This window comes from Lissotriton helveticus, chromosome 6 (genome assembly GCF_964261635.1).
Source record: "Lissotriton helveticus chromosome 6, aLisHel1.1, whole genome shotgun sequence".
NCBI classification, from domain to species: Eukaryota; Metazoa; Chordata; class Amphibia; order Caudata; family Salamandridae; genus Lissotriton; species Lissotriton helveticus.
The window spans coordinates 471,625,522-471,652,489 of NC_136067.1; the positions used below are offsets into that span (position 1 = coordinate 471,625,522).

Sequence of the window (26,968 nt, forward strand, 5' to 3'; positions counted from 1 at the left end):
AAACGATATTTGGTTCGAAACCTGAATTCGTTTCAGAGTCAGGTGCCAGCCTGCATGGCTGGGGAGCTTGTCTTCTCGATCAGAACACCAGTAAAGTCTGGTCTCTGGAAGAATCCTCTCAACACACAATTGACTTGGAACTCACATCTGGTCTTTGCGCTTTGATGAGTTTCAAACACTCTCTCCAAGGAAGGTCAGTCGTCTTAAAGATGGACAACATTTCTGCAGTGGCCTTTATTAATCGTCTAGGCGGAGCAAAGTCTGCGGACCTTTCAAATCTGGCCGAAAAACTCTGAATGATCTGTCTAGAACACAAAATCGCTCTGAAAGCAGAATACCTTCCAGGTAAGACCAAAATCTCGGTGGCTTGGAACTCCAGATTTCTTCTAGACCACAACGATTGGAACCTCAACGTTTCCATTTTCAACTGTCTCAACAAGGTTTGGGGACCCGTGGAAATAGATCTTTTCGCAAGCAGACTAACATTTCAACTGAAAAAATACTTCAACTGGATGCCCGATCCCGGAGCTCTAGCTGTGAACCACTTTCTCCAATCCTGGAAAGACCAGAGAGCCTATGCCTTTCCCCCCTTTGCAATGATCCAAAGGGTTTTTACAGAAAGTGAGAATCGAACAATGCTCCCTTGTTCTAGTAACTCCCTACTGGCCTTTTCAGGCTTGGTTGCCAACGGCTCTGGAACTGGCTTACGACACCCCCTTCCTAGTTCCTTTCATGGATCATCTCCTAACAGACGTAGATGGCGGAATTCACCCTCTGATCCAGACAGGGAGTTTGAGGCTTCTTGCTTGGAGAGTGTCAGGAGATCAAACGAGATCTCAGGACTTTCGTCTACAGCTTCAGCTATCCTCTCAGGGTCATGGTCTCCTGGCACCCACTACAGATACAACAACATTTGGAGAACCTGGGTTTGTTGGTGCGTGGAAAGGAACCTGGATTCCCTTAAAGCACCCATTGTTGACATAGTTAATTTCCTCTGTGAACAATTTGATAGGGGTGTTAGCTATAGAACCATCAATTGCTATAGATCAGCTGTATCTGCTGGTCATACTCTTGTTAATGGTAAAACGGTAGGTAAAATTTTTATTATTTGTAGAGTTATGAAGAGCATTAGCCTAAGAAGACCCCTTATACCTAAGTATGATTCTCTTTGGGATGTTAAATTAATTTTAGGCCTTTTCACTAGTTGGCCTGATAACATTTTCCTTAACAGAAAATTCCTCTCAATCAAACTTGCTACTCTTTTATGTCTTATTTCCTGTCGAAGAGTCTCCAACATCAAAGCTTTAGAGATTTCTAATAGGTCCTATAACATGTTTGGTGTGAAATTTGAAATGTAGAGAACTAAAACAATGTCCGATTCAATTTTCAATCCTCGCTTTCACTCCTGCCCTAAACTTTGTGTGGTTGATTATTTAACAGAGTACGATCACAGAATGTCTCTTCTTCGACCCCCTGATGTAAGTTACTCATTTCCTTTGTTAGACCACATAAAGCTATTTCTTCTACTTCCATTATTGCTAGATGGGTTAAAAGCGCTATGAGCTTAGCTGGCCTTGATTTACGTACATATCAGGCTCACTCTCTTAGAGGGGCTATGGCCAGCAAGTCCCTCTGGTATGGTGGTAAGTTGGATGATATTCTTAAAGCTGCTGATTGGTGGAATGCTAGCACCTTTGCTCAACATTACTGTAAGCCTATTGAACATATGTCTGATGTAGTCTTACAAAGCTACCAACATGCATAATGTAGCCTCCGTTCTTGTAATGAAATTGCGATTCTCCTATTACCATGACTAGAGAATCTGGATTTCATTAAAGACACGGAGGCTCACATTATCCCACACATCCCTCCCCTGGATATGTTCCTTTGTATTTCCTTATTATGTTTACAGCTTTGGCTCAATAATCTGTATTACTTTTTTACTATCCTGCTACAGTTCTAGCATATCGATTTATATTTATTCTGATACAAATTTTATTGTCTTATTAATTTGGTTGAGTTTGCTCAAACTGTATGTCTTTCTCTCCTTTTCAGATAATCCTTCCTAATTTCGAGATGATTGGATCCTTCTACAGTTTTGCCGTCTTTGGATATTTTCACCTGAAGTTCTTCTGAAGTTGTTTGAATATTTCGAAGGTTATTGTATTTTAGGGACTTCTCTGTATTGCCACTTCAAAAGAGGCAGATTCATGTAGGCTCATGCCCTTTATTTATTCTGAATGTTCTTTTATGGAACCTTTTAACTATGATGTAGGCGGCTGCTTAAAGACTGCATTAAAAGATCATGCATAATGTGAGCCTCTGTGTCTTTAATGAAATCCTGATTCTCTAGTCATGGTAATCTCTGAAGTTGAACGGGGACAAAACAGAGCTGATGCTCTTAGGCCCTTCAGATCTGGCCCTCCCTCCCTCTCTGTGGCCTACCTGTCTAGCCCCCCCCCACACCCCAAAGATAACATCAAGAGCCTTGGAGTGTGGCTGGATAGATCGCTATCCTTCAACGTGCAGGCCACAAAACTTTCAGCTACCTGTTTTGGTATCATGAGGGTGCTAAATAAAATATTTCCCCTCCTTCCCATGGAAGCCAAACAGGTAGCCATTCAAGGTCTCATACAATCACGCCTTGATTTTAATAATGTACTCTACCTCGGCGCCCCAGAATACACCCTACGCAGGCTGCAGATTGTACAGAACTGCGCAGCGCGTCTACTGCTCAACATCCCCCGTAGTCACTCAGTGAGGACCGGACTGACTAGCCTTCATTGGCTACCAATTCGGCAGAGAGTTTTGTTCAAGGCATTATGTATAGCCCATCAAGCCTTCTGGAACATGGGCCCCAGTATCACCCGTGATCTGGTCACCCATTACACCCCAAACCGAAGTCTTTGTTCCAGCCAGACCTTCTCGGCAGTGGTGCCAAGAATAAAAAGATCCAGATCTGGTGGAAGGACGTTCGCATATAACGCGTCCAAGACTTGGAACACTCTTCCACTCCATCTCAGAGCTAACCCTAACCTCACGGTGTTTCGCAAGCAATTAAAGACTTTTCTGTTCACATCCCCTTACTAATTACTTGTCCCCCTCCTTTGCTTCAGTGGGTTCGTAGCTATCTTAGCGCTTGGACGCCTCCGGGCAACAATTCGCGCTCTATAAATCTGCAAGTTTACAAGTTTTAATAGGAGAATCGCAAATCTGATGCAGGGCTCACATTTCCCCTTTTTAACAGAAACAGGATTATTAGCTGACTTGTTTACCCAACTTGAAAGTATGCCTTCTTGTTATCCTGTATTACATGAATATATGACGTTACAACACATGCAATTGCACTGCATGCTTCTTCAACGCAGTCTTTACATCACAACTACCATTACATTGCAAGATTTTACGTTTATTTTTCCAATGTATTTTTTAAAACTACCATTACAACGTATTCCATTACAACGCATAATACTTTTAGGGCAACAGTAGGTTAAGTGTTGGATAGTCTAGGGGTATAAAAATACTATTCCCACTGCTGTGAGTGCAACAGTAGGGTAAATGTTGGATAGTGTAGGGGTAAAAGTTACTATTCCCATGTACCCCAAAACCCATACCCAACCTAATACTGAAAAAATCTCCATTACTTACCTTATAATGCATTATAATGGCATGCTTTGTAAGGGCATGCATAGTATTGACATGCATTGTAATGGCATGCATTGTAATGGCTGGCAATGTAAAGGCAATTGTGTTGTAACCGTTGCATTGTAAAGGCAGATTGTTGTAATGACTGCGTTGCAATGGATGTTTCCCGTATTTCACAGATGAATAAGCGCATTTGGCTGACATCTTTGACTTCCTGATACTATTACATGATCTACTGCTGCCTATGGATTGTATGACTGACCATTGTGTCTTATGTTTTAATCATTTACATGTCATAAAATTAACATAGAGCAACTGTTAAAAGTGATTACTCAAGCCCCAAATGCTGGTATCACTAGAGCTAATATACTGCTATCTTTCAGTAGCTTTCCATACAATTCTGATGCATACTCTATGAGTGGTAATACTTGCAACTACCATACCTTTTAAAGAGGAAGACCATAACTGTTTCTTTCATGATCTGCGGATATACCTCTACTTTACATTTTATTAAGTATGTCTGTTGAATGAAGACAGAGTGCCTGATAACATCTGTCTACAAGTTGGCTGCTTTGTAGATAGGGCAGAGGGAAATGTTTTGATGTTTGAGTATTTATACTAATTGCTACATTCTATAGGCTAGAGGTAACTATCACTTTGCTGTAGGGATTACCTTTAGATGGTAGTCAGTCCAGGTTTCAGCCCTTGGGCGAGCTACCAATTTTATCTAGCATTCCATGATGCCACACCTTACCTGCGTCAGGTATATTTGTATAAAGTAACATATCATAACCAAGTTCAATCATCCTCCAGAGCTTCCCTAATATCTTTGGTGACAAGTAATTACTGACGTAGCTGCCAAGGGCCATCATGTTATACTTTTTTGTACTTTTATACACATTTGTATGCCCTATCCAGAATTTTTGCGAAACATCCTTGATCTTTCATACAACCAAAGAGAATATGCACAGTTCCCTACAATCCTCATAAAACACTTAAAATGTTTCCAAATCACATTACCAAGTTTATGTTGATTCTCTGTCATTACATTTATGTACGCACTATTATTTGACAGGGCTTACCTCCAGTAAAAACTATACTAAATTACTGTTTCTTACTTGTCTTCAAGTACTCTATCAGATAGGGTTATTAGCATAACATTCACCAGGATATGTCCCCAAGAAGAATACACATGTTTTGCTGAGTGCCATATAAGGTGAGATGCCAATAATCAAGGTTGAGCTCAGAATAATGTGATATTCTCTATGTAGGTACAAAGGAGATGGCAGCTACTCTCCTCCAAGTCGTTTCAACAAGGAAAATACTTATGGCTGTCTTAGCCTATGTATAAACACAGTGAAAACTGACTTGTCGAAGTTGACATCCTGTTGACTAATCAAAAAACAATCTTAAGCAACAGCCTGGAATTTTAAAGGTACTTAGCACTGAGATTCTTATCCCATAATACAACAATACTTTTCACATTGTACACATTCCAATTCAAGCAGGTGGCTCAAATACACCAATACTTCATTAAATGTCATGAATCCTAAATGTATTCCAGTGTATCTAAAAATACGTTTGTACCATTCCCACCTACCAGGCAAAAACAGTTCTTTTAAACAAAAACAGCAAACCTTTTTTTCTTATTCCACAGGAAGTACAAAAGAATGAAAACACTTTTTTTTTTACATAAAAATCATTTTTATAAATCTTCAATGCATTGTTAGATCTGAACATACAAAATATAATTTTCTACCTATTTCGAAATTTCTTTCAATCATTTATACCCATATGTTTGAGAATATAAAAGATACATCTTTGGCAGCAACGAGACTCAACTCTACTTAAAGATCATTGATTCAGTTGCAGAGCATATGATTTTCAACATACAGAGAACAGCAATAATGCTGTTCCACCAAAAATCTTCCCAAAAGCCTTTACCTGGACATACAGCCTTTACTGTAGCATTTTACTCATTCCGTACTCTCAGCACATACTTCTCAGGCTGTTGTGGATCACATTTCTTAGCAACAACTAAACCAAATGAAGTTTATACACAGAAACAGATGTTACTTATGTTTAACATAATCAACATTTCCTTAATACAAATACTCCTTTACCTCTAAGGTTTTACCACAAACTAATATATACGTACCCGCCTTCCTTATAATGGCACACAACAATGAACCCAGTGAACTCTTAAGTATCTAGTTATATGTAAAATCCTTCTTGAAGAAACTTCTAGAAAGGCATGCATCTAATTTACCACAAATTAGTGGTTTATATCAGAAACTATCCAAAGAAGATATGTGATAAGAAGGATACTTTCAATTTTCCTCATTCAAGAGACAAATCTAGAGTAAATGAGATCTATCTTTAGTCCAGAAATGACACATATAGATTGCTGTCGTTACCTGTTATCATGAATACATTCGGTATATCCAGAATTTACTGATACTTTGCAATTATGCATCATCACTCCCATCTACTAACATTCCATTATGACCTCTTAAAAGACAGCAACATTGAAGACATCAGCTATTTATATTCCAAATTCTGAATTCTGGATCGTTTCACAATGTAAATCTGCTCCAACTGGCACAAAACACCTTCCCTTAAGCACAAATAAATCATTCCTAAACATGAAGGTGTTTTAGTATTTGCTGGCAGGTTCAGTTCTAGAAAATCATTAACCAATTTCTACCATTGTCAAACAATAATCCTTCCTTTGCAAAATGAAAGTAGACAATATAAAGCTGAAAGGCAAACACGATTTTGTATGTGTTCCTGAATATGTTCCAAGACATGAAGGAAATTCTCATGACCTTTATCTGTAACTTACATAGTGTTAAAAAGGCCAACATGAGAAGACTCATTGGCACTGTTACCATACAAATAACCTACATACAAAGAACAATTGACCTTTTGTTATCATGGTCGCAGTACTGAGAATAATTAACCTTTTCATGCATGACATGAATTACACTAAAAGATAAACTTGCGTCATTGTGATATGCTCAATGACATAATGATCTTTATAACTTTCACTGTAAGAACACAATATTTTTAGTACGCAAGAACTTAATGACATGGCTGTCTTAGAAGGTGAGGAATAAGATAGCTTGGTCGACTAACTGAAAGGAGGCACTGTAGACTGTTGCTGGATTTGACATTTGTGATCAAATATATCACATTCCAAAGACTCCTAAGACCTCCCTATGGTAGCTGACTTATTTATTTTGCTTACGTTCCTTCACTGCAGTGAATAAGTACATATGTTAACCCTGTTCCTTCCCTGAAACGACGAGTGAGACAGTGAGAGTCTAACATTTGCCTTTTCACTTCCTCTACACATATTTCAAGATTACTAAAGATAAAATGAAGTCCGCTAATAATGTCAAAACACGAAGCATCAAATAAAGAATGCATTTTAAACATTTAAAAATACTGTGACATTTGATAAATGTAAATGCCAAACTGTATGCTTTGCTTTTTCTGTACTTACCATATGGATGGTGCTTCAGTTCCACTGATTTCCAAGAAATCATATCCTTCTTCCAACTGGAAGTCGGTGAAAACAAGGGCAATAGTATCACCAGGCTCAGCAAGGATAGTCCATGTACAGTCAGCATTATTCTCGTACTCGGAAGGGAAGTGGGGGCTTGAAATGGTGCCACTTGTGCCACGTAAAGTTCCTCCACAAGCCCCTTCAGCTACAGCAAGAGATAGAAAATATTTGTAATCTATCATTTGTCATAATTTATATTAATACTAAAAAGCAATCAACTGTGTTTGGTGTGGTCATTTGTGCCAAATGATATGCAGAGGTGCGCACACAGTAACTGATGCATTTAATAATATACAGCCTCTTGACAACAACTGAAATCCTTTGCAGTGTCCATGCCAAAAAGTTACCCCGATATTGGTGGAAGCTCAAGTGTCTTGGTTAGATAATGTGCTGCCGGACAGTAGCCCCCTCTTGTAAAACACATAAGTTGCCTGGAAAGGCTTGAGAGGATGCATTTTCTACAACAGCGACAGAGAGCATGATACAAACAAAAAGTAACACCATGTAGCTTAGGGGCTGTGCTAGTGTATCACTGAGCCCAAGAATATCACTTTGTTGCATACATATACTAAGCTGTTGAGCCCACACCCAATACAGGCATAACCTTGCAAACAACGGTAGCTTTGAGAACTAGTAATAAAAACATGTAGTGTTTGTAGAAACAAGTGTGCCATTCACTTTCTTCTTTCATGTGGATTTATTTTGTAATGCGCTGATGTCCCTTAGGTCCTGCCCAATTTTGTGTGGGTGGTGGTTGTTGATGATAGTGTTGGAACTGGATATCTATATGACCTTCCTTGTAGCTAGGTGAAAGATGATCCCATCAAACAGTTTATTTCAGCACTAAATTGCACAATGATAGATGAGCCAAATTGGTGGTGTACTTCTCTGTATCCGAAACCAAAGATGTTGGAACTCCGGCATTTACATAAGCTCAGGGTTCATATTGGTAGCTTGCTATCTTGTCCAGCAAGTTGGTTGCTTGATTTGATTTGCTCTGATGTGATAACTCATGCCAAATGTGAGTATTTTGTCAGCATTTGATGTTAATATTTCTCATGAGTTAAAAAACAATTTTGTGACTTTGTACATTAAGTACTATGACAGCCTAATGCCACCGTCACTGCATTATCTTATCATCAAGATAATGAGGCAATGAGCAGCCAGGTAGCTGAGGGTTTAGTATTGGTTTTAGGGTGGTGATGAAGGAAGAACTCCTAAGCTCAGAGCTAATTTTCCAGCAACTAGAGTCTTACACTTTAGTGCATTAGCATTTATTTACTTGAGCTCTAGTCTAGATCATAAATACTGAACATGGAATAGTAGATGTACATTTTTACAGGACAGGGCAGAGCTTTCTATTTTCTAGCCTCACATTAGTCAGATAGAATATGGGTAAAATCCTCTCCATGACATGTACAAGGCTTCTAATAGCTGTATCCTGAGGATACAACTGTAAAAATAACACACAGTCATGTAAAAAGCATTGAACTATCTAGAGAATGAGTCTCTGACTAGGATTTTGTATCAATGACGTACTAGCATGTGTTTATGTATTTGTTTTTGAATGATTAGATTTGCACCTGACACCTTACAGTTTAAATATCGAGGTTTTAAGAGCTTTTCTGAAAATCAGTTAGTGGGCCATTCACCGATGGTCCAATGGAAGAGAAGTTGAAGTGTTGCTGCTCAGTAATAGAAGGCATGCCTACCTTGTCTACATTTGTAAGTCTACAGACACAATGCAGAGAATACAGAGCAGGGTGCAAGGTGCAATAATCATTGATTGATAGCTTTATTCGATATGCATATATCATAAAAGCATTTCACAGAAATATATAAAACAACACATCAGAATATCGTAGACTGTACATGATAACATCAAAATGGTAAAAACAGAATAAATAAGTTATTTATAAAAAGAGCATTAACTCGATAAAGACAGTCTTTTAAGACGTATCAACCAGGCCAATTTTAAAAATGTAGACACAGCACAAACAATAGGGGGGGCAGTATTAGTCAGTAAAATGCGTAGAGCCACAGAATGCTGGCGGATACCCATCTCGTTACAAAGCGGTTTAAGCCAAAAAGATCTTGGGCGCGCATAGTCTGGACAGTCAAGGAGAAAATGCGCCACTGTTTCGCAACAGTCAGAACAAAGGGCACAGAAGCGTGATACCTGCTTATTCGAATTCCATCTGGAAAGGAGGTCGGCTAGGGGTAAGGTTCCTAATCTGAACTTGATGTACAGGGCCCGGTCCATTGGAATGGTGATAATATCCAAAAAGGGTTCAAGGGCAGTAACATCTTTAATCCTCAAATATGCTGCGGTGGAATTGCAGTGGTGTTTATTGCTCATAAGTTTTGAGGACACCCAACCCCAGTATATTTTTTTCAGGGCCTCCTTTGGGGGAGCTGAATGAGTAAGCCAGCAGGAACCCAGACCTAGTTCCCCGAGCAGGTGTTTGATGTCCCTGAGCCACTTAATCTTTTGCCAGCCGACCGAATGCATTACCTCTGCCAGCCCGTCTGCATAGGATTTTAGTTCCGGGACCCTCCACAGTCGGGCCCACAATAGGAGAGGCCGGACGCGGGCCAGGTCTTTAATTGGTTTACAGCCCGCATCCATAAGCATCGGGACAGTCGGGGTGCTCATCGGGACTGCCATTAGATCTTTGATGAATTTGTTCTCCGCTTTAGACAGAGACTCCATGCTGCCCAGACCCCATAACTCTGCTCCGTAGAGCGATGCCGGTACCGCTCTAGCCTTGTATATATCAATGATTGGTGATACACAATGTTTCGATGATGTGTTGTACTCCTTTAGCAAGGCTCCCCCCACCCTTTTGTGAACCAATGTCATTTTAGTAGTATGGGGTACCCAACTCATACTGTCGCTCAACCGAATTCCCAAGTAGTCGAATTCTGCAACTTTTTCAAGGGGGATAGAATTCAGAATGGGGGGGCAACCCAGTTTTCTAGGGGGATGCATGACTAAATATTTAGTTTTTTGTACATTTATGACGAGACCTCTCATTACACAAAAATCCTGAAACCGGTTCAGGAGTTTTTGAAGGCCCTGGGGAGTTTTCGAGATGAGAAGGGTGTTGTCAGCAAACAACAAAGTTGGGATCTTAACATTACAGAGTGTAGGGGCGTCAGCTGGTTCTTCGAGCAAATAGTCTACCACCCCATTCACGTAAAGCGAGAAGAGGGTGGGTGCTAGGACGCAGCCCTGCCGTACACCCCTCTCTACCTGGATCTTGTCAGTCTTCTCCCCATTCAAGCCCCATCTGACCTGGGCATAATTAGCTTTATGCAATTTCATTAGGAGGTCCACGATGTATGGGGGCATCCCAAGGCCGTACAGCACCCTCCAAAGTTCCTCCCTGGGAACAAGGTCAAAGGCAGTCTTCAGGTCTATAAAGGCCAAATAAAGACTGCCCTTGCCCAGCACCACCACCTTCCAATACAGTAACAGGAGTCTAAAGACTTGTTCGATTGTTCCTGTGCCTGTGCGGAACCCGGCCTGCATCTCGGATAATATATTGTTTTCATCCACCCAAGAGAGGATCCTACCCAAAATTGCTTTACCCGCCACCTTCTGGGTCGAGTCAATCAGGCTTATAGGCCTATAATTTCCCGGTAGATCGCGATTTCCCTTTTTGAATATTGGGACTACCTCAGCCCCTTTCCAGGACTCTGGGACAGACCCTTCCATGATAGCATTTAGGAGAGCAGAGATCAACACCCCCCAGTCACCAGGATATGCACGGAGGAGATCCCCTGGTAACCCATCCGGACCTGCTGCTTTTAGTGGAGTAAGGGTTTTAATTAAGTTCGTAACTTCTTGGACGGAAAAAAAAACCATATCTCTGTCCAAAGAATATGAAGGAAGAGTAAATTGGTCGTTGAGTGGGCCTTCAATAGCACAGTAGAGACCCAGAAAGTGATCAAACCATGCCTTGGCTGTGATAGTACACGTCCTCAGGGTGTCATCAGGACGGTTCCTACTGCCCACCAAGTCCCAAAACCTTCTGGCATCTCTCCCTCGACTGGCCGTCAGGAGTTCCTGCCAGAAGTTGTCTTCCCACTCCTCCTTAGCGACTCTTTGGCAGAATGAATATGACCTTCTGGCCTCCCTAATCCTTATTTGGGATTTAGATTCAACTGCGTCCACTAGCAGAGTCTTCGCCTCTCTGCACGTACGGTTAAACCAGCCTTGTCTAGCCCGAGAACCTGGTCTCTTCCCGTTAGTACTACCTGGGACAATTAAAAGATCACTAAGAGCCAGGGTTGATTTACAAAATCTTGCAGATACATCCCCCACCCCACTCCCCAAAGGGTCAAGGTTACCTACAGCTGCCGCTAGGATCTGCGATATGGAAAGTAGTTTCTCTGTTGAGAGTGACAGCTTGGCCCATTTTAGCCGTCGACCGCAATTCGAGACTACTGACATATCCGGGACTGAGGAGCACAGATTTTTGCTGCCTGAATCATCTAAACACCTATTGGACATGGTGAGTGAAAGAAGATTGTGGTCACTTTCTACGGTGGGTATAATTACCATATCCTTAACAATACTCCATAAATGGATATCAAGAAGAAGATAATCTATTCTGGAGGAATGCGTGGGCCTGTTGTAGGTATGGGCTCCCTTTTTATCAGAATTAGTCCTACCATTGAGTGCCCTCAGGTCAAACTCAGATGTTATAGAGTTGACCTGGAGCACCACTTCCGACCATTTCTTGATTGGACTAAGCTCTAGAGCCGGTATACCCCACCTGTTGTCAACAAACTCTTGGTCCTCTAAGACTTCCAGTCCAAGGGGCTCAAAAGTGCAATTAAGGTCACCTCCCACCAGGGTGCAATGCTTGTGTGGCGAGGATCGAAACAAAGCTTCCAAACGTGCTATAATGGGGGATTCTCTGCCTCCCTTTACACCTCGGGCATAGATGTTAAAAATATTTAGGACAACCTGGCCCTTGGGGTTTTTCAGTGTGATGTTAAGAAGGTCAGGACATTGGGTATCATGCTCGTCCACCCTGCAATTGAGTGCGGTAGCTACCCTCGGCCACACTCAGTTTGTACTGCTGGTATATGGTGAGACGAATATCCCGCCTTATGAGAAGGCTCCCTGCACCAGGTTTCCTGGAACAGACATATGGAGTGTTCCTCCACCAGGGTGTTCCAATCAGGCAGAGACAATTTCCTATCCAGACCGGCCACGTTCCAACTGAGAACCCTGATAAGTGGGTCCGTCACAGTCGGGATGCTACCGGCCTCGATGGTATTCACCAGGTCTATAACTCCCACCAAAGGACAGGCGTTCGTAGGCTCAGTTGGAATCGACACTACCCCTGGTTCCCTTGTGCCACCTGAAACCATATGCTCCCTTGAGGCGAGCAGTGGGTTGAGTTCTACAGAAAAATTTAAATTTCCGCAGTTAGGGATACCAGCCACTCTATTGGCTATTGAGCTCCTGTTATTTTCCTGACAATTAAGGGATTGTCACCGTCCACTCCCTAAATCATTCCACCCGCCCAAAACAGAAGTGAACGGGGTGGTAGTATGAATAAGGTTCTGTGAGGATGGAGCTACTATCCCTGGCCACGGGGAATTTCCGGGGCCAATGACCTCATTGATCAAGGAGGTTAAAACACTAGAGGGGCGTGGGTAGAAAAATGTAAGGTCAACAATGCCAATACCTCCCTTGCCCGTGCACCAACCCTGTCTCGTTAGCCATCCCACCACCCTTGGATCTTGAAAATTAACCACAATACAGTCCCCCCCCCAGATTTTTAGTGGTGGAACCTATCCAGTCTATTCGCCTCACTCCCAGTATGAGTCCATCAACTTCCCCAGGTAGAGGCCGATTCACCCTTAACCAGTGCATAGCTTTGTTTTTAAGCATCTGGAAAGTTTCTCTCTGTCCCGTGGAAGTGGTGGAACATTTATCAGGACTGCTACATAGTGGAAGGAATCAGGGGTTAGGTTCATGGGGGGTTTCTTGAAGGGTGGCTTTTTCAAGGGTGGTAAGGACGGTCTGGGAACAGAAGGGGCAGGGCGGGGTAACGATTTGTTCGTTGATGGCTGGTTTCCGATGAGAGGGGCAGGTGATGTGGCAGTACCCTTTTTGGTGCCCTCCACTCCTCCTCCCACTGCAATAACCATAGGATTTGTGATAGGCATCGGCTGTTGCACGACAGACTGGCCAGGTACTGCAGTAATGGGGGCATTTGCAACAATCCCTGATGGTGCCGAGTTGAGCGACTTCGGGGGTCTCTTTACCACTCCACTGTTGGTTTTTACAGACTGAGGAGAGTTGGGATGTTCCCTTTGTCCCTTAGCATGTAATGGAACTTGGGCAGTAATCTGGCAATTGCTATTGCCATCCTGCCTTGACTGAGTTTTTATTAGTGCCTTGGTCGAAAAGAAATTGTCTAGTGTAGCCTGCTCGAAGTGGTCTAGGCGGTCGGTGAGCTTGGTAATGCGTTCCTCTAATGGAAGCAATAAAGACCGTAACATCCGTTCCACTTCAGGGAGCAAGCTAGTCAGCCATGGCTGTGTATCAACCGTTACCGTTCCTGTATCAATAGAAGTGGAAGGACTGGGATCTGTATTACCAGAAGGTGTAGTTGCCCCCTCTTGCATAGATTCACCCCCTCGGCTCACTACAGTGGCTGCCTTGCTAGGATACATACTTTTATTAACTTTCCTGAGTTTATGAGGTGGTTTAGGTGGAAGGCTTTTCCTAGATATACTGTTGCTTTTCCTTTTAAGACCCGGTTTGGAATTGGTCAATGGAGCACACACCACAGTTAAGGAGGTTGAGGTTTCAATGGGGCTTGCACGGGGGGGGATCAATTCACCCACAGTACCCTGATTAGCCCCATTCTTACTTGCATCATGACCCAGATTACAAAAGTCAGGTAAATCAAGTGAGGACAATGGTGTTACTAAAGCAGGGTAAATTTGGCCAGAGCGCTTATCCCCAGAGTTTTTTAAGAGTTCAATTGATAGTCTGCGCTCAGCGCGCCTCTCAGCAAGCGATAATTCTTTGTCGATTGACTGGACGGGGCGATTGAAAAACTTATCCAAAGGACCTACAACAGATTGGCCGGCATTGGCCGTTGGAGACCTCTGGACAGAATTAGTGGGGTGGTCCGGCATTCTTAGGGGTTGGGAACCCACTTAACTACTAACTGGTAGATTTATACAAGTGTCAGCGGAATGGCCCAGCCCGGCCTCCTTTGGCCCCTGACGGCCACAGACGGTCCCGCCCTTGTCCCGGGCTTCTCCCGGCGCGCTCCCGCACGCTCCCGCGTAGCGGAGGCTCCGGGGACCTAAGTACACTGGTGCCGTTTGATCGTTGGCTGATAGGCAGGGGGCGTGGCCAGCGGGGAGAGCAGCCCAGGTGTTGCAGGTTGGGCGCGCAGGGGCTCCTGGATGCTGGAGTCCCTGCCTAACAGCTCGCAGCCCCGCTGGTCCCAACACCACTCCCGCGCTCCTCCCAACAGTCACTAGCAGCCAACAGCCTCCTCGGACACAGACGCGCTGCGGGACCCGCGAAGCGGGTCCGGCGAGTCGTTAGGGAAGCCGCTTCAGCCCAGCAGAGGCACCCCAGGTCACAGTGTGCAGCGTGGAATCCGGTAAGAGCAGCCAATAAACCAACAAGGGTCCCAGCTAGTTGAGAGTGAATGCCGCTTATCACTCCATCGGCAGGGGGGCGTGGCCAGCGGGGAGAGCAGCCCAGGTGTTGCAGGTTGGGCGCGCAAGGTGCAATAATGTATATAACAAGTCATCATTTGTTGCAGAAATTAAGGGTTGTTATGAGGCAGTGAAGGACAAGCAGAGACTTTGGAACATGTCCTGCTTGTGAACAGGCAACCAAAGTGAGTGAGTTAGACGAATAGAGATAAGGGTGAATTGGGGGGAGGGTTAAAAATCAATTTGCAGTAGATGAGTAGCAGCTGTTATATAAGACACTGGAATAGTCAAGATGAGAATCCATGTTGAAAGTAACTGAGGTGTGAGAAGCATGGTTAAGCCACATTTGTGATATGCGTTTTAAATGAACGTTTTTTCTCAAGACAGGTGCTAAGATACTTGCCAGATGAAAAGGTGTAGGGCAAGGTCTTAAAGAGCCTCTCCACCAAGCCAGCAACCAGAATGAAGAAGGCCCCTCGAAACAACCACTGCTTATATGCATTTAACTTGAAGCAGTTATTGTTCATCCATGATTCTTCTGCAAGAGGTGTTTTTACATGCCTTTTCTGTATTCAGATTAGGTATATGGATCAGCTGCGTATCAGTAGTATAATCTATTGACAAAAGACCGAAGGAAGAAATACGTTTGGCCATCGAAGTGACAGAGATATTAAATATGGGTGGTACTAAGGTAGGAGCTCCATAGATATTAAAGAGGAGTGTGGTACTCAGGTAGGACACTACAAACCAGCTGTAAAGGGGAATAGAAATCCAGAGGTCAAAGGATTTCCTGAGCATGGTTGGTTACTAATGATGTAACACAGTCCAGTGAGTGTCCACAAATGCCTTCGGCTTTGTGACTAGTAACTTGGAAAATACCATATCAAAGACCAAAGAATGATCAAGAAAAATCAAGGTAGCTACTTCTCCCTGATCCAAGATAATGCAGAGTTCAGTTTGAACTGCAATGAAAGCAACTTCAAGCGTAAGTTCCATGTTCTGGATGGAAGACTGCCTGCATGGCAGCAAGTAGTGATACATATGCCACAAAGTCTACAGTTGAAGATTTATATCCTTCTCTGACATTTTTTACCAAAAGGAAAGACGAGAAATGGGAAGAAGACAGATGGGAGGCAATTGCTTTAGACAGTAGAATCCAAATAAAGTTTTCTTTAACAGTGGGCAAACACACGGACGATCCCATTTGGTTGGAACCCTAGAAGAGGCAAAGTAATATTTAACTAATTCTGGATGAAAGGTGCCAGATGACCTGCAAATTGTTGAAAAAATATTACTGGCAGTGGTCTGCTGGCGAGGCAGATTTGACTGTCTAGATTAACTAATTAACTGCAGGTTACTGCCTGTGAGGTGTGATGGATAAGCAACTCCAAGAAGTTAAGTCTATGACCATAAAGATCTGGTGTAGATTAGCATGTTAATCATCAGCACAAGGATAAACGAACACCTGCATATATGAAGCAAACATATATGTGATAAAGTCCATATGAAGTATACATCTATATTAAACAATTTAGTATTTTTTAATGAGCATCAGACACACACCCAATTGCATGACATTTTCTGTGCACCACTATGTATATTACCTTGTGCTAGCTGGTAGTTGTTCTTTTGTCTGTATGCATTTATCTGGACCTGCATACATGTGTTGCTGTACATGTTTTATTTGCCCTTTCTCCTATTTAGTATTACGGAGTGTGTTTGAGAAACGTAATGCATTACTAGTTTGACTCCATCATTAAGTCAACAGGTGTCTGTTTCAGATTTCATTTTTCCATATGGTATCCCTGATTTCTTGCATCTTGTTAAATCCCATTTTTGCTGACATTAGGACTCTATGCACTGTGCAATGTTATTCAGTGACACATAGCCTGTGCTGTGGTCGGAAAAGGTAATATTAGTATTGGTTTCACTCATTTAGTTTATTTAACATTCCAAGAGGGCCATTGGGCAGAGAAAATGCACTAATGGCATGGGAGTTTACTGACTATATGGGTTGAAGTATGTATTTTACACTCCCACATATATGACAAAAGTATTTGGAAGCGAGCGGTACTATAGTGCTCTGTTAGGCATATGGAAGGTACAAACCCCTTTACCCTATACATGAAAACCTGTTTTATCTAGTGTGTCTTGCAAGCTCAAGAGACTTTTTCTCTCAGGAGATCTAGGTTACATTATGGAGGAAAGGTCTAGATATGATTAAAAGTATTGTTTTTGTGTCTCTGTTTGGGAAAATGATAGCAATATGAATCAAAGTTATTGTCCCTTAGTTTATAAGTTCTTATTTCATGGTAAAATCAGACTTTTGATAACATTACTGGGAATCTACTTTGTGCTGCCTGGGTAAAAAATGGTTTAATGATGTTACACAATATGATTTACCTCTCATCTCATAGCAAGTAGCCAATATATTTTCTTTGCTGGAGTTAAGGGTCCTGCCTTCCAGAGGACATTAGACTGGCCTCTGGATCCAGGAAGAAAACATGTTGTACATGATTTAGCAGAGCGTAGCCATCTGGGAATGAACAAGGACTGTTTGCTGAACAAAGGCCAGCCATACCTTTAAAGGACAGTCATTAGACTATCTCTTTTGAATTTTTAGATTTCAATTGGGGTTGCTACCATTAATTCCCTTAGTTCTGTTAGATGTTTTGACACTTACCACAGCAGAATGCCTAACCACTTTGTTCCTTGACAGGGAGAGGAGGAGAAGTCATCTAAATAGGAAATTGATTCGAGAGAGAACAAGAAACTCTTCTGGTGAACAAATGATTCAGCCATCTTCGAAAGATGAATGCTGCAAAGTACACATGATTTAGTAAGAAAATTCTTCAATTAAGGCTAGTGCACATGATAAATCTGGCACCTTATTGCTGCTTCTACAGAAGATTCCTGCCTATAACACGACTACACCTGAAGAAGAAGGGTCTGCTGGATGAAAGAAGACTACTTTTGTCTGCCTGATGCCCTTGGACTAGAACTGCTCACCACGGGTCAGGTGGCTGACCTAGTTTGCCTACTCAAAGACACATAAAACATGATTCTTGAATTCAACAAGGCTACCCTACGCACATATCACTGAACCATGCAGGTAATGGACCTGGTGTGATAGAAGTCTGCACTGAGGATGTAGGAATTACAGAAGAGACCATAAAGAATCTTCTCATCAGATGAAGAAAAATGGGACAAAGTATTTTTTCCTCTTTAGGATGGGGGAAGAGCAGAGGCTTTCCCAAGGAGGGTGCACCCAGGGAGGCAAAGACACCTTGCCTCTTGTAGCCGTGCCTAGCTAAGGCTTCCAGTCATGCCTGGATCATTTTGAGGATTAAAAAAGTGACTATGTCCGAACTTTAGACTGGGCAGCATGGCAAGTCCATCCCAGTGTGGAAATAACTTTGACAACTCTGTAGTCCAGCTTTGTCCAGTGCAGATATTTGAGTGAAAAAAATCAACAGATTCAGCTGAGGTTCTAAAACTACATATCTGACCTTTGTGAGATCCTTGCCTTGTTGAACCTTGGTCCTTATTACCCAGGAGGAGTTCCATAACAATGTCAAAAGGTAGAAACTTTGACTGTGTTAACTTTCATGGTGTGCCCGACCTATTCCACATTGTGGTCAGCATGAAATCTGACAAAGGTCCTGGTCAAATGTGAACTGCCATTTGCCATTGCCACTTTATTTTTCCTGTAAACACTTAAAAGATGATGGAAGGAATGCATTCAATCGGTCTAATCACTGGCAATCACTCAATTTGGGTAGCATCAACCCCATTGTTCTTTTGCCCATCATGCCACCTCCTTTTGGTCCCAGACTTATCCCAATCAGTGCTGACCCTACGCCAATAGTAAAAGTCTAGCCTCAATTGTAAGGTTCTCCCTGAACTGGAACACGCAAGTGATGAAGCAGATAACCTGCTGAATCCCTAGTTGACACATAAAACCAATTTTGACACCTTTTTGAGCCAAAAATGACAAACATGTGCACAATGTCGATGAATAATGAGAAGCACATGCAGAAGTGTGTAAATTAAATGTAACTACACATTAAATAACATAGGTTCAGGTTTAACCAACTTCTAATGGTGTATGGTTTTAACGTTGAATAGAAATAGGACTGTGAAGACTCACGTGTTATAGAGATTTTATTAACCATTCTCCTTTGAATAGTGTTAAATGTGAGGAATTAATGAAACTAATGTAACTTAGATGACATAATGTGTGTATTTTAGGAATCTCATATTTGAACTCCATGTTTTGCATAAGTGAAAATGTGCATCACGTGGTGAAAGAAAAAGGGTGCTGCATGTTTTATAGTAATTCCCAATTTGATTTTGCTACTTCAGATTTTGCAAAGATTTTACATGTTGCTACTTTGATAATGTAGCAATATGTTATAGTTACACATGTTAATTTGAAAGAAACTAAGGGCCAAATGCATTAAAAAGGGTTTGCGATTTTCATATTGCGATTTTTAGTGAATCGCAATTAGAGAATCGCAAAATGTAATTTATCTAGGATTTGCTAACAATTTTGCAAATCCTACAAATTCCTTATTAGCGGATCCCAAGTTGAGATTCGCTATTAAGGAATGCCTTCCCATTCGACATATATATATGTAGAATCCTCAATCTTGCAGAGGAGATTGATTTTTTAGTGGAGGACCGGCTACAAACACTGCGACCCAGGACGCGGAGGAATCAAAACGCAGGAGGCGCAACGCCAAACGTCACGCAAGGCGAAAAAAACGAAAAGCAACAGCAGCAGCCACAAAAGAAAAAGAGGCAATGGTACAACAAAAAGAAATATTGAAGGATTGTACCATTACTAATCTTACAAATATAACCTTATCAGCGGCAGAAGAACAACTTTTAAGTTTAGGACTAAACTTTTGTCCTGAAAGTTCATTCAACTATACAAACACCAGAGCGGATGTTTTTAAGTTCATTCGCAAATTGAAGTTGAAGAAATTCTTTTCCTCAAAACCAGCAAGTAAAGACAAAGGTAAAACCACCAAACAACTGACAATATCTGGAAACAGTATTCCTCCACCAGCGGCACGAGATGCGAGACTGCTTCTGACACTGTGTAACCTGGAGAATCCTACTAACAATGACGATGAGGTTACATCCACACAACGTGAGCTTTATAACGTGGACATCTGCCAAAAGGGATCTGGAATCAGCCCATTTAAGCCGGTAAGCACGTTTTTGCCTGTAATGCCAAAAGATGCGGTAGACATTTACCATGATTGTGTCATTGAAGATCTTAAGAAATTAAACCGCAGAGTGCAGGCTCAAACGCATATGAACAATGCTAAGGTAAATCAATATAACATGTTAATGAAAAAATTGAGTCAGAATCATGAAGTGATCATCAATAAATCAGACAAAGGTGGTAATATTGTGCTCTGGAACAAAGAAGAATACATTGTAGAAGCCATGAGACAATTAAATGACACCTCTTGTTATGACAGATCGAATGGAATGGCATATAAGCGAGCCAAAGATGAGGTGAAAAAGATGCTAATGTCATTTAAAAGGAATAATTTGATCTCACAAACTGAATTTGATTTTCTGAATGTTGAACACCCAGTGATACCCATATTATATCTGATTCCTAAAATACACAAACGGAAAGTTCCAACACCTGGCCGTCCAATCATTGCGGCCATTAACAGTGTAGGAGAGAACATTTCCAGTTACATTGATTTCTTCTTGCAAGACATTGTGAAAAGCTTACCAAGCTATATTAAGGATACGGGGGACTTTTTGAGAAAATTGTCCTCCATTGTGTGGCAAGAGAACTGGTGTATTGTAACTTTGGATATAGAGTCGTTATATACGTCCATAGATCACTCCAAAGGGTTAGAGGCAATCAAACATTATCTTGGTCTACGATCATGTGAATACTACGCACACAACAAAATGCTGTGTGACTTAATACACTGGTGCCTGCATAATAATTATTTCATGTTTGCAAAGGGCATATGGAGACAGGTACGGGGTGTGGCGATGGGGTCGTGCTTCTCTCCCAGCTACGCGTGTTTACACGTGGGCTGGTGGGAGGAGCGCGGCCTCACTGCCACACCAGGATTTCAGCATGTGCGATACTGGAAACGGTTTATAGATGATGTGTTTTGTGTGTGGGAGGGGGATGAGGCAAGTGCGCAAGTTTTTGTTGATGCTCTCAACAAGAATCAGGAAAATCTTTTCTTCACCTCCAACATTAGTAAGGTACAGGCAGACTTTTTAGATGTTCATCTAATGATTGAAAACAACTCTGTAACTACCTCCCTTTTCCGTAAACCGACAGCTGGTAACAGCATATTACATGCCAGCAGTAACCATCCGCAACATGTGATCAATAATGTCCCATATGGAGAATTGGTGCGGGTCAAACGTATAAGTAGTACCCCTGAGATATTCGAACGTGAAGCCAGAAACACCATAGATAGGCTAAGAGTCAGGGGTTACAGTGATAAGGTTTTGAACAGTGCCCTACAAAGAAGTCGTGACAAATCCAGGGAATCTTTACTTAGACCTGAGATATCAAAACCCACTTCAGAAAATAGCACTCCGCGCCTGATTCTAACCTATAGCAAGCAGGAAAAACAAATTAGGTCCATTGTTAGGAAACATTGGCCAATTTTGATGACTGATGGTTTTTATAGTGAAGTATTACAAAATTCACCTACGATAACCTATAAAAAATCTCAAAGTATGCACAACAGCCTAGTGAAAAGTAGCCCAGAATCAGGTGGTGGCAGCACCTGGCTCAAGTACAAAGGCTTTTTCAAATGCTCCACATGTAGGGCGTGCAAGTTTGGTGTGAACACCACTCATTATAGCACACCATTCTGTCCAATTAGGAAGGCCATCCGTGGTAACTTTAACTGTCATAGTGAGTTTGCTGTATATGTCCTGACGTGCACCTGTGGGCTGCGGTATGTGGGCAGCACGAAGCTGCAGGTGCATGTCAGGATTTTGCAACACTTGCGTGCTATAGTGAATAATGACAGTGCGTACCCAGTGGCGCGCCACTTCAAGTCAACGCATAACAATGATTTGTCTCAGTTGACTTACTTTGTTATTGATGTGGTGGCCCCTCTCAGTCGGGGAGGTGACAGAGAGGGACTCCTAAGAAGAAAAGAGACAGAATACATAGTGGAGCTGGACTGTAAATACCCAAATGGGCTCAATACAACTGAAGATTTGCATCATCTTCTATAATTAAGCACATTATGTATGTTGTGTTGCGTAGCACATGAGTAACAATCTTCACAAATCCGATCCTGATTAGGATTCTTGTTTTCTTTATTTTCAAAGGGTCTACAAGGATTACGAATTACAATGCGTAACATGAGAAAGACTGTAGCATTGAGTTGTATCCATTAGGAAACAATCGTGTGAACCACATCTTCCACGACGTTGAACTGATTACAAGCTGAAATACCTATGAAAAAACTCTCTCCTAACGAGAAATTGTATAAATTATGAAAAATGCACGTTTTATGAAATTTACTAAACACAAAGATCTTTTTTGTACTTTGTTGTTTTTTTTATCATTTCACAATGATTCATTTATGTATTGCCACTTAGGGTTATAGTAATGACTAGAGGGGAAATGTGAATATATTGAATATGGTGTTCTCAGATACCTACCTGTTGGACCGGCCGCAAACTCCAGTTCAGTAGGTTTTCTATGTAGTGATATCGAATTGTATATATTTGTAGATAGTGTATATGGTTATATAGGAATTTAATATATGTTGGTATTTATATATGTACAGTGTATATATATGTATATACATATATTTATATTTATTTTTATATGTAGTAGATAATGTTTGTGAATCTGGAGTAGTGTTTTCGGATTAATTTGTAAAGGAGGTGTAATGTTAAGCCTTGTATGATGGATTTTACAAGGACCAACTTATGAGAACAGTGTAATATATTGCATTCATGCAGTTATATATTTTTTCATTCCCTTTCCCCTGTCATTAAGTTTGTGGATGGTGGGTGCGGTGAAGTATTTTATTTATGTTCATGCACCATGTGACTCACTTTGGAGGTGGAGCACTGCAAAGGAAAAAAATGTATTTAAATGTGTGCTGACCAGGTGTATGGTGTGTGATCAAGAGCACGTGTTGCTCGAAACGCGTTACCTGAGAGGAGAATAAAACCTACCTTACTGCAGCCTGGGGTCCGTGTCTTCTATTGCAGGAGTGTTTTGCAGTGTTTGGAGACTTGGTTTCTATATATATTTATATATTAATACAGGGGGAACCCAAGTAACCCGACGGCATCTGGGTAATAATACAAAATACTAAAATTGTTGCCTAGGGATCAATAATCCAACCTAATAACTTAAAGGATACCACTAATTATCTCTTCCTAATGTGTTCTCTCACTTATGAAGTAAATCTATATTTTTAACTTCTTCAAACAATGGAAACCAGAAGAGAATTCATCAAATTATCAAGTATTTGTTCTATTTATTTTACCTTCTTTTTGAAAAATATATAGTTTTTGTCACTATTTTAACAACACACATATATATATATATATTCACTGAAAAAACCATAGGTTATAGACCATATATAGTTAGGAATTAGCATTTACAAAACCTTGAAAATTCACTGAAAAAACCATAGGTTATACACCATATATAGTTAGGAATTAGCATTTAAAAAACCTTATTTTACTCACACAAAACCATTGAAATTCCATATATAGTTAGTTGCACTAACTATATATCGCGCACCCGCAATCCACTGCTGATCATGTCACATATTACATCATTCATGACATGGTCAGTGACATCACTGATGACATCACTGATGACATCTCATTTGACATCAATGACCACATCACTGATGATATCATTCATGTGACAATACAATGCATCTCCTCACGTTTTAATATAACCTCTGTTTCACCCAGTGTTAAATACAGAGTATAATTTTTGAAACCATTGACACACCAATACTAGTTACTACATACGTACTCACTGATTCCTACGTCTACACACACATTCACTCATTCACCCATACAATCATTCATACATACAATCACTCATCTTTACAACACTATCATATGCACTCATACACCTATACAGACACTTACACTCTGCCACTCATCCATGGAGTTACTCACACACCTAGTCAGTCCTGTAAAGAATCAATCACACTTCCATTTTCTTGTCTATACAGTTAAACATAGAGCACCTTACATTTTCAAACATATACTAACACATACTTACTTTCTTATACAATCATTGATACAAGTACACATTGATCTGCACAGAGTCACACACCTCCCAGCCAGCCACACACACACTCAGTCTCCTATACAAATACTTGGACAATCAATCAATAACCCATATAGTTAATCATATAGCTACTGATCAACACATGCAGCAGTTTACAGAACAACAGACATAATGATGCACAAATTAAGACAGTTTAGTCACTAACCCATGCACTCAGTGAGACACATTTAATCACTCACTCATACATTCAGTCATGCACCTACTAAATCCTTCGTCCAGACACTTATACATCTACTCATTCTTCAATATGTAAAACATATTTAAACTTTACAGAAACACACAGTCACTGGATGATGTCATCAGTGATCTCATCAGTGATGTCATTTGAGATGTCATCAGTGATGTCATCAGTGATGTCACTGACCATGTCATGAATGATGTAATATGTGACATGATCAGCAGTGGATTGCGGGTGCGCGATATATAGTTAGTGCAACTAACTATATATGGAATTTCAATGGTTTTGTGTGAGTAAAATAAGGTTTTTTAAATGCTAATTCCTAACTATATATGGTGTATAACCTATGGTTTTTTCAGTGAATTTTCAAGGTTTTGTAAATGCTAATTCCTAACTATATATGGTCTATAACCTATGGTTTTTTCAGTGAATTTCAATGGTTTTTTAATAGCAAATATCATAAGCTGTCGAATGTCAAGTACGTGGTAAGTAAAAACATTTTCGTGTTTATGCACACTGATCTGCTTTGAATGCTGCCCCCCACCCCTCATTTCTATTAGGAGTACTCTCTCTTTGCAGATAGTGAAGGGTAGTTAACGCAGCCCTTTGCCCCCTTTGTAATCCGTCGTGCCTGCTTCTCTCTCCATTTGATTGATTGTTCTCTTTGGTTCATTCTCTATTTACAAACAAGCACAGAGTCGCAATACTCTGTTTAGTCTTTGCAGATAGCGAAAAATCGTGTAAAAAAACAAAAGGAATCGAGCAAAATCAGTAGGCCACTAATGGGATCTCTTTTTGACCTCGCTAAAATAGAAACATTAGGAACAACCTGTTGAAAATAGCAATGCGTATGTACATAAGCGGCGTTCATTTGTGTTCACAGTACCCCTTGTTGATTGTTTCAATCGAGCATTGAATTGTTCGAAGTTAATTCTCTTAAGGATCTTCTCTACCTGCAAACGAGGAAGAATAGGAATATTCTCTCTCCCTTTGCAGATAGTGAAGGGTAGGTAACGCAAGCCTTTAACACGTCGTACCTATTTCATTCCTCATTGATTGATTGATTGTCCGAACATTGACTGTTTGGGAATTAGTTCTTTTTGGAGGTATTCCCTGTTTGCAAATAAACGTAGGAAAATCTTTGCAAGTAGTGAAAGGGTACGTAATGCGGACCTTTCTCCCCCGTTGTAATCTGTCATGCCTATCTACTCCCCACTGATTGATGCACCTTTTTCACCCGGACCATTTACTAGAGATACGTCATCTGGCCCGACCAGAGAGCACCCCTAGTGAAAAGGACATATGCAATAATAACGAAGTGATCACTGTATCCTGTTAACAGAAACTTTACCATGAAACAACCTGGAAAGAAAAAAATAGGAAAACGAAAATCAGTAGGCCACTGATGAACATGAACTTTTATTAAACAACGAACAAAGAAACGATAACATAACGTAATGATAAAACCTATTAATGTCCTAGAAACAAGAAAACGTTAAAATATGCCAGTGGTGAGAGACCAGAAAAACAGTAAGAGAAACCAAATCACCCCTCGCTGTCCCACCGCCTGCCACGCCAAAAAAATCGATAGACTAGGGAAAATGCAAGTCAGTAGAACATCCGCCCCCACTCTGGAAACTTCCAAGGTGGGGCAGGGTTCCGGCTACGCCCAGCCGGGAGCAGCCCATATAAGGCAGGTCCTGCTGCCACGCCTCGGCCAGGAGATCCTAACGTAGGGTGTAGCCGGAGGAGAGGCCGAGGCCAGCGGGACCCGGCCAGGGGATTGCCTTTACAACGCTGAACAGTTGCAGGGGGGGGGAATGTCTCCTCGACCCTCCCCTCTCTCTCCCAGTCCGGCCGCGGTGGCCCTTGAGAGTTGCAGGTAGTCCCGCCACATGCTCTTCCGGTCCGGCCACCAACGGTCGGGGGGCCGAGGCCGACGGGATCCGGCTGCAGCCGATAAACCAAGAAACCCGTTCATGGGGCCAGAGCCAGGGGCGTCCGGCCGACATCCACCGGAAGCCCGGCCCGAAGACGGACGGGACACTTCTTTCTTTTATAATGGCTGCGACAACACTGGGGGGGATGTCTTGCACATGCCTCCGACCCCCCCCCACCCCTCGTCCTCATCGCCTGGTCCGGCCATAACAAATCTCAAGCGAGACGCCGTGGGGTGCACTGGGAGGGAGAGACGGTGCGAACAGGCCTCTCCCGCCTCCCCAGGTGGAGGCTTCCCAGCTGCACCCTCAGCGCTCCAGGCGCCCGGAAAAGGGTTCTTCCACTGTGGCCATGCTGCAACGTCTCGCCCGGCAGGGTGGAGCCCGTCCGCTCATGTGACCCCGCGATCGCCGGTAGCTGCCGAACTCTCAAAATGGCGGTCGACCTGGCAAGAGCGGGCCCAGCATAAAGAAATGGCCCGGTCACTGGTTGACTCCACCACCGTAGTCCTCCACGACCTTGAAGATTCTAGAGGAGCCGCGGGAGTCTCCGACCCCCGATGGGGAATGACTGC

At 42.0% G+C, this 26,968-nt stretch overlaps 1 protein-coding gene across 1 annotated transcript in view; it reads right to left on the reverse strand.

Annotated features, from left to right (window-relative positions):
• The window catches only part of CSMD1 (CUB and Sushi multiple domains 1), a 4,503,734-nt gene that overhangs the window by 3,494,154 nt on the left and 982,612 nt on the right, over positions 1–26,968 (reverse strand). The window contains exon 5 of the mRNA XM_078647516.1: positions 7,154–7,361. Within this exon, the coding sequence (XP_078503642.1) occupies positions 7,154–7,361 (208 nt within the window). The remainder of the gene's footprint in view (positions 1–7,153; positions 7,362–26,968) is intronic.